This window comes from Tachysurus vachellii, chromosome 23 (assembly GCF_030014155.1).
Source record: "Tachysurus vachellii isolate PV-2020 chromosome 23, HZAU_Pvac_v1, whole genome shotgun sequence".
Taxonomy (NCBI): domain Eukaryota; kingdom Metazoa; phylum Chordata; class Actinopteri; order Siluriformes; family Bagridae; genus Tachysurus; species Tachysurus vachellii.
Genome location: NC_083482.1, coordinates 10,869,558 through 10,878,113, shown reverse-complemented (window position 1 = coordinate 10,878,113; position 8,556 = coordinate 10,869,558). Strand labels below are relative to the sequence as shown.

General features: G+C 37.1%; 1 protein-coding gene across 8 annotated transcripts; it reads right to left on the bottom strand.

Annotated features, from left to right (window-relative positions):
• Positions 1 to 1,221: 1,221 nt before the first annotated feature.
• skor1a (SKI family transcriptional corepressor 1a) lies at positions 1,222 to 6,698 on the bottom strand. 8 transcript variants are annotated; one of them, XM_060859353.1, is made up of 8 exons: positions 4,976 to 6,698; positions 3,972 to 4,059; positions 3,671 to 3,766; positions 3,458 to 3,526; positions 2,432 to 2,506; positions 2,246 to 2,320; positions 1,716 to 1,781; positions 1,222 to 1,426 (listed from the first exon to the last, which is right to left on the bottom strand). In XM_060859353.1, the coding sequence occupies exons 1-8, from the start codon at positions 6,689 to 6,691 to the stop codon at positions 1,329 to 1,331; spliced, it is 2,283 nt and encodes a 760-aa protein (XP_060715336.1). In that variant the 5' UTR covers positions 6,692 to 6,698; the 3' UTR covers positions 1,222 to 1,328. The 8 variants fall into 8 exon arrangements, with proteins under 8 accessions (XP_060715336.1, XP_060715337.1, XP_060715338.1 ...); XM_060859354.1 differs by having other exon boundaries at positions 1,222 to 1,423; XM_060859359.1 differs by having other exon boundaries at positions 1,300 to 1,426; positions 2,246 to 2,309.
• Between the last annotated feature and the right edge of the window lie 1,858 nt (positions 6,699 to 8,556).

Genomic DNA, 8,556 nt, shown 5'->3' with positions numbered 1-8,556 from the left:
GCATGACCTACTCTATAATGTCACTTTATACTTACACTATTGATCTATAAACATTTACATTTACAGCATTTTGCAGATGCCCTTATCCAGAGTGACTTACATTTTATCTAATGTCTTTATACAACTGAGCAATTGATGGTTAAGGGCCTTGCTCAGGGGCCCAGCAGTGGCAGCTCAGAGGATGTAGGAATCAAACTCACAGCCTTCCGATTGGTAGAACAACACCTTAACTACTAGGCTACCACATCCCTAGTGAGTTTAGTTTTCTGGAAAAAAAAAACGAGTGGTTGTGGTGTGCTCAATAAATATGGTCCGGATTTCTATTCTGATATATAGTATGTATTACTACAACTAATAACGAATAATTCTATTCAGTCCGAAGTGTGTATTGTATTCCTATAACTAGGAAAATGTAACATCTTTTTTAAAACCCTATAGAGTTTCCTTATCTGAAAATCTTCCAAGCTGGACACCTTTAGGGCTCTTCTACTATGTCTAGAGAACCCTTAATGAATCATTACTATATTTTAAAGAGTGTAGTGTTATATCATTAGATCCTATTTGTTCTATCATATTTCTTTGACAGTAAGTTAGTTAAATCTATAGAGGAGGTTAGAGATCTAATGGAACTTTTGTTTATTTAATAATGAAGAAAGAAATCATTTTATTCTTGAAAATACACTTCAAAAATCATAGAACACAATCAAGTAATCACATATATGTAGATTTAGTACTATTTCCCAAAAGCCTGAGCTATGTGTCTGGGAAAGGTGGACTAAGTGCTTGGTCAAATTTATTCTGTACACACAAACATGGTAAACATCTTTAATTTAAGGTAGATTCAATTTGGATTAGGTAGGTTTTTATCATTTCTCATTTAAAGTGCATATACAGATACAATCCATGTGGGAGAGCACATCAGTGAATCAATTTGGAATAAATACAACATAAAAACACACAAATAGTGACCATTTAAGAATGTGAGCTTTCACAATTCATTGCACAGATCCACTTTATGTATTTGTGGCGTTTTAAGAAGAAAAAAAATGGATCGAGTTCATAATAATATTCTATTGTACATATATTGAGAACAATTCCACTCTTTGACTCTCATCTCATCGCTCAGCTGGCTTGCTCGATTCAGTGAAGAATCATTCATGTCCATTTCATGTCTATTTTTAGCAGAACTCAGGAGATGCAGTTAGATCTTTTGAGAAGGTTGCACATTTTCAGCCCTCGGAAGTTCAGTGCTTTTAAATTTATTGAAGAGGTCTTTTGGTTTTCATGTGTGTAGAATCCATCGTGGTCCTCCAGTGTGGGAATTTTGATTAAGGTGGCAGTAGAGGTGGTTTAAAAGTGCACGTCCCTGTGCAGTGGCGTGGAGTGAGCATCTTGCAGGAGAAGTGGTGTAGAGCGTCGTGAGCTTCTAGGGAAAAAGAGAATTTAGTTCTACATTTACAGGTGAGAAAACCAAAGAAAAGGCAATTCATCATGACGCTCACTCTATTTTTGCTGTGATGCTTTTAGAAAACGCTTTTTCATTATTCATATATTTTTACACAATCAGCAAATTATCATGAATGAAAAGTAACACTTGCATATTTATTTGCTCTTATTGCGTTTTATTTTCTTCTATCACTTATTTGTTTTTAGGTTCTCAGGGTCTCCAGGTATGAATTTTTGATGTTGGGTTTTCAGGTATTCATAGAAATTACCTTTAAGCTTCTGCTGAATTGCATATCGAGCCTTTCTCTCTTGATCCAACTCGTTGCACAAAGTGTCTACAATTAAAAATAAAAAAATAAAAAAATTAATAAAAACGAAAAAGGGGTTGTGTAACTTAGTGATAAAAAAATAGATAAAATTCTCAATTGCCCAACAAGATGTAATGAAAATTATTTGCCAATTATCTCCTATAAGCTGCCATTCATAGTGTTTTCATATATATTTTTTTATTAAGTCAAATCAAGTATCTTTATCCATCACATCTAAATAAATAAATAAAGTTTTTCCTGGACCCAGGGTGCAAAATTTTGGTTCAATACATTTTCATTTACTTCAATTCAATTCACCTTAATTCACACAAATAGTATATTTTTTTCTATTTTTATTCACCTAATGATGCTCCATGATTTGTTCAATTCAGTTTTTGCCACAAAAAATAAAATAAATTAATTTAAAAAAAAAATATGCAAGTGTGACTTTTACGCGTCATAACATTTTATCTCCTAACTTCAGTGCTCACCTCTGACTATTTGCAGCTGCTGCACCATTTCCTCTCGATAAGAGAGCTCCCTCTTCATCTGGTCCTGAAAATTATCTGGTAAAGTCAACATGCACAGAGTCACTACTCAAAAAAAAAAGTCAAACCATTAGTTAAACCAGTTAAATCTTTAGTGGTCATGAAATATCCCAGTTTGATCTAAATTACCTTTGAGATTTTGAAACTCCCGTTCCATTTTCTTCCTAAGCTCCATTTGCTCCACCAGCTGTTTTTGGAGTTCCTCTATGAGAGAGCAAAAAAAAACTAATTAATTAATAGACCATTATCACTGCTACAGAGAGATGGCCTTCGGAAAAACAACAAAAGAACTTCATGTGTTATAATTAAAACCAAGCTTTTTAACGCATTTTCATGTCATGCTTATATGCTTTTAAATATGCATTACGGAAAACGATCGGTTCCTAAAGAAAGGAGTCACGCGCTTGCTGCAGTGTTGCGGCGCGCGAGCTCCCGGTAATAACGAGGCCCGCAGCCTCGGGCTGTGTGCACGCGACTCAGCTAATGCGTATGCAGTTCAAGGGCGTTTTGGAATAATGCACAGTGGTTTTATTTTCTCTTTTGCTTAAAAAATAACACAAAAACTAGACATTTAATAATAAAAAAAATATAATAATAATTAAATTTAAAAGAAATCACCGTAGGGCATGGAACAAAACTGGAAAAACGACAATGAATTCGACACCATGGCCTGAATTCTACAGATTTTCATTTCACTTTTCATTTCTTAACGCAAATTCATTTATTTATAACTATTGAAATGTTTCTTTATATATATATATATATATATATACATTTTTTAATTATTATTTTCTTTATTATATCTTTATTTTATATATATATAAAAAGATATGAATATAATAAAGATATGAATATGTTTGTGTATATATATATATATATATATATATATATATATATATATATATATATATATATATATACATTTATTTTATATTATTTATATATATTTATTTCTATTATTTTCTTTGATACAGATTATATTTATATATAGACAATTATATAATCTGTATTAAAGGAAATAATAGATATAATAAGAATAATTACCCAAATATAGCAAATATATCCTAAATTGCTAAATAGATGTTATAAAATATTATTGCGTATTACTATTAAGTTTATTATTATTAAGTTTATTTATTATTCCTAATCCCTCACCTTTCGCCATGTGCTCGATATCTTTTTCAATTAAATGAAACCTGCCATCAGTCCTGGATGCACCTTCAACTGGAAAAAAAACAACAACAAGGGCAAGAGCTTAAAATATGCAGAGATATTAATTCAGAGATCAGAGACTCTCATCTGAATACATTATAGTGACATTCAGATCAAATGAAATAGAAAGCAGGAAGCAAGAAAACAGCTACTCACTCTCAGCTTCTTTAGAAACGTTCATTTGGTCGTGACAGGATTTCTGAGATTCCCAATCATCCTCAAGCACAGCAGATTGACTGAATCTGTGTGAATCTGGTGGCACAAAATGAATAATATGTGAATAAGATCACAGTATAAATAAAACAAATGTCAAATTAATTTCGCAGTGTTGAATGCTAATCTAGACATTATGCATTGTGTGTGTGTGTGTGTGTGTGTGTGTGTGTGTGTGTGTGTGTGTGTGTGTGTGTGTGTGTGTGTGTAAGGTTTGGACAAAACGTAAGGAAAAAGGTTTTACTGTGTGATTCTTGGATTGGTGGATATTTTGGTGCTGGAACAGGAGGAGAGGTTAGTGAAAGCCCTGCGTCCTTTTCAGCAGCACACACCTGCCAAAACCAAAACCAAAGCACCTAATTACAAACAAACACAACCCCAATTATGTGCAATCTTCTTATTTTGCCCTCTTTTGAAGAGGAGGTGCAGATTATCATTAGTACTCAAATCCACAAATGATCCGCCAATATCAGACACCGCATTAAGCTAAATTGTTCATACTGAAAGTTAAACTGGAAACAGTGGAAATGACAGAGAGAGTAATTTGCTCTGAGGTCCCTGGGGAGCCTTTTTCACAAACACGTTCATGCCCGTAGGCCAAATAAATTACATTTGGCTATTTATACTAAAGTTTCAATTTAGGAGAATTAGGTCTTTGTTTTCCCCTTTTCTTTGTTTTAGAGAATAAACACGTGGACAGGGCAATAAATATCACTCTCTGACGTGCATGATGAGGACTATAAACGTGTTAAATAAAGGACTATAGTTTTTAATTATATTTTATAGAAACGCAGTGACACCGACGTTTAAAAACAGTAGTTAAATAATTTCAAATTAATTGCCAATATACACTCAAAAATGGTTTCACAATCTTATAAATGATTAATTAAATGTATTTTAACTCTCTCTCTCTCTCTCTCTCTCTCTCTCTCTTATTCTCTCTCTCTCTCACTCTCTCTTTCTCTCTCTCTCACTCTATCTCTTTCTTTCTCTCGCTCTCTTTCTCTCTCTCTTTCTTATATATATAGGTATAGGTATATATATAAACTTTACTCTGTATATTCTTTACACCTGCAATTGTGAGTATAAAATAAATGACTTAAGGCCCATAAACTATCCTAAATACCTTTAAAAGAAAGATAGACTCCGGAGTAACAAACCTGCGACAACATTCCAACATTCTTACCATAAGTTCATATACGGTATCAGGTAGATTTTTTATTCTTTTTTTTCCTCTGTTATACTCACATCATATGTTGGAGTGTCGTTACTCTTTGGCACTCTGTCAATCAGCCTGTCTTCATCCATTTCCTCATGTCTGTCCTCTTCCTCATCCTCCTCTTCCTCTCTGCTTTCCCTCACTTCCTCTCCGTGTCCCCCTCGAGACACGATTTGCCTGAATGGACTCTGTCGGTCCTCCACAGACAGCTGAACGGACTCTTCGTCATCGTCATGGGTCTCCTGGTTGGACTCCACGTCCACTTCCGGTTCCCCCCCGCTGTCAACTTCCGGTGAGGCAGACCTGTAGCTGGAAGTCTCGCTGACAAAGTCCGGGGACAGGTGACCCGCATGCGGCCCCGGGTACGCGTCTCGGTTACCGTAGAGCTTGGCTATACTCTCTGCGTCCTTAACGACGGGCCTAAACGCAGAAATGTAGTTAGACTTCCGTGGAGGAGACGTTGCGTGACCCTCAGTCGACCTCAGCTCGTCGGCAGATTTGTCCTCGAGAGACTGTGAGCTCGAGCATCGTTCGTTGTCCCTGGGAGTGCTGCTTCTTGGACGCTCGTGTTCAGCAACATCTGTCTCACTCTGACGGCTTGCGGTGAGCTCATGCGGCTTTTGCTGTGTGTGCGGATACGGTGGCAGAGGCAGAGCGCCCGTCGTGGGCCAGAACATTGGAAATGACGGATACAGACTGTCCTTAGTCCCGGCCCAAAACACACCCGGTACGCCGGTCTTGCTTTGCTCGTTTGTGCTGTCGTCTTTCTTTTGACACAATCCGAACGGAGAGAAGCCGTACGGATGTGGGAAGAGGGGCGGTGGGATTTTCTGGAGCATGCTAAAGCTTTTGCTGGGCACTGGAATAACCGGGTAATTGCGCGTGCCGTTGGTGAGGCCGAGATTTGCGCGCTCATTGTCGCAGCGCAGGGTTTTGTGCGGGATTTCTGGAGAAGCGGCTTGCCTGACATGGCCCGGGCCATGTGTTTTGAGAGGCGACATATCGCACCCGCTTCCAGGCATCGTCCTTTTTCTGCTGCCCCCGTTAAACATGGCCTTCACGTCCTCCCACGCGTGAGAGATGTCATCGGGCATTTGCTTGTCTGCAAGTTTCAGGTGGCGCCTCCAGGAATTAAAATTCGCTGCGTCTGGCTGTGTGTATTTGGACTCAGGCGTGCGGTGGGAGTGGAATATGAACTTGTTTGGGGAGAAGTACATGCTGCAGTACGCGCACTTGATGCACTTAGCTCGTGAGCTGTTATACCTGGCTGGGATGAAATTGCCTCTGCAGCCCCACGCGCATTCATGCGAGACGTCAAACGCGAAGTTCTCGGGCAGTTTTGGAGGTGCATGAGTGCCCAGAAACGACTTGCAGAGCCTTTCTGCCTCCCGTTTGGTAATCATTCCGCACCGGCGCGAGGAAATGGGCATGGCACCGGCTCGTCTCAGGATCTCCAGCTGCACCGGTGTGCACTGCACGCACGTTATACCGAGAGCGACGCGCCGGTTGTGAATTTCGTTGTAGCTGTAGCTCTTCAGCAGAGTGTTGGAGATCTGGGCTAGGCACAGGCGCTCCTGACCGTCTATGACCAGAGACACGATGGGCACACCGTACAGAGACGTCTCGCTCACTTGGTTGGGTTTCAGCGACGCGCCGCCGCCGGAGAAAGGAGACACGTCCCTTTTAGAGTGCGGCGGAGAGCTGGCGTCCTGTCCCGAAGCCAGCGGCGCGCTTATCGACTCCATTCCCTAGAAATCTAGAAAAAAATTAGCATTAAAATTTTGCCTCTAAAACACAGATTTGTTTACAGCGTAAATGTTAGTTTCTTAAAACATATATCAACCGAGCACTGTGTAGAGTTAATTAACATTGTAGGTATTAACAATAATTTGTTATTAGCACTAATAATTTGACCTAATTTTGCTTTAACATAATTTTTTATTACTTAAGCTTAGTAGCATAAATAAGCCAATAGTCAAAAAAAAAACGCTCGACGATATTATTATAACATTATTGTAGTTGTTATTGCTGTCTTTTTGCATTATTATGATGATGATAATTGACACTACTACTATTAACAATACTACTACTGATGATGATGATGATGATAATAATAATAATAATAATAATAATAATAATAATAATAATAATAACAAACAGACAACATTATAATAATATATTTCCTACTTCTGGGTAAAGACCTCTTCTTTTTTTAATGATTTTCTGGGTTAAGTTTATACACCTGACATATTACTTCATGTAATTCATACACAATGACATATTATAAATGAATATCACATGCCTTCCTAATGGAATATTATTTAAGCTGACTATTGTTAATACTATTAAAAAAAACTAATTTTTCTATGTAGAAAATACTAGAAATTAAACTTGTCTAGGTCCAACACTGATTTCACTAAACGTGCCTTACACAGATGATAATAATAACACAAATGGCTAAAATGAGGAAAATCGTCTCTGGTTGATTAAAGCAGCCAGTCAGTCAAAGCCAGATCTCGAATCATTAAGACTCTATAAAAGTCTCTATGAGTCTGGTCATATTGTCATCTGATATGACCACGAATTTTGATCAGTTTGAACAGTTCGCCTTTTCACGTTCATGCAAATTCTTTACACCGAAATACTGAGTTGTCGCAGTGATGAATATGAGCTGATGAAGATATTCACACTACCATAATGCACTTGTAATAATATGCAGATTATAGTAAGAAACACTGACCTTTTTTTAACGAAACGAAAGCAAGATTGAATGAGGATCTCGCAGACTTATTGAAAGTAGCAGAGCAATAACCGTCCTCCAGATGTCCAAGAACGCAATGAGAGAAACGCAGTAAGTAGAGTCTCCTATCTCTCTCTCTCTCTCTCTCTCTCTCTCTCTCTCTCTCTCTCTCTCTCTCTCTCTCTCTCTCTCTCTCAGAGTAGTAGGGCAAACATTTCCATTCGTCTCAAGCACAGAGCATCGAGCGACCGCCTGCCAGTCCGGACCACTTCTTGTCAGACTGAATGAGGGGAACAGACGAAAATAAGGACAAGACACACCCACAGAGGCAGGAGCCACGCGGAATATTAACCCTTTCAGCGCAGGGACAAATGGAGACAATCGGCACGACGTCAGTTTTACTACAAACAGACAGATTAATAGAGAGATAGAAAGAATAGTCATACATTATTATTATTATTATTATTATTATTATTATTATTATTATTATTATTATAATAAAACAATAATACAATTTGATATAGAATTATATATATATATATATATATATATATATATATATATATATATATATAGTATCAGATTTCACAAATATAATAACAATAATAATACTTATTATTATTGTTGTTATTATTATTATTATTATTATTATTATTATTATCATATAAGATCATTAAATTACCAACCAAATAAACTATTTATTATTTCATACAGCCCATAAAGGACAACGCTTCAATATATATAAACAATAAATGTCCAATGTACAGTGGTTATTTTTACTCCTCCACTGTTAATATTATATATAATGTAATATATAATATTTGTGCGCGTTGCACTGACATGAGTCTCACAAGTCTTTCATTACGAATT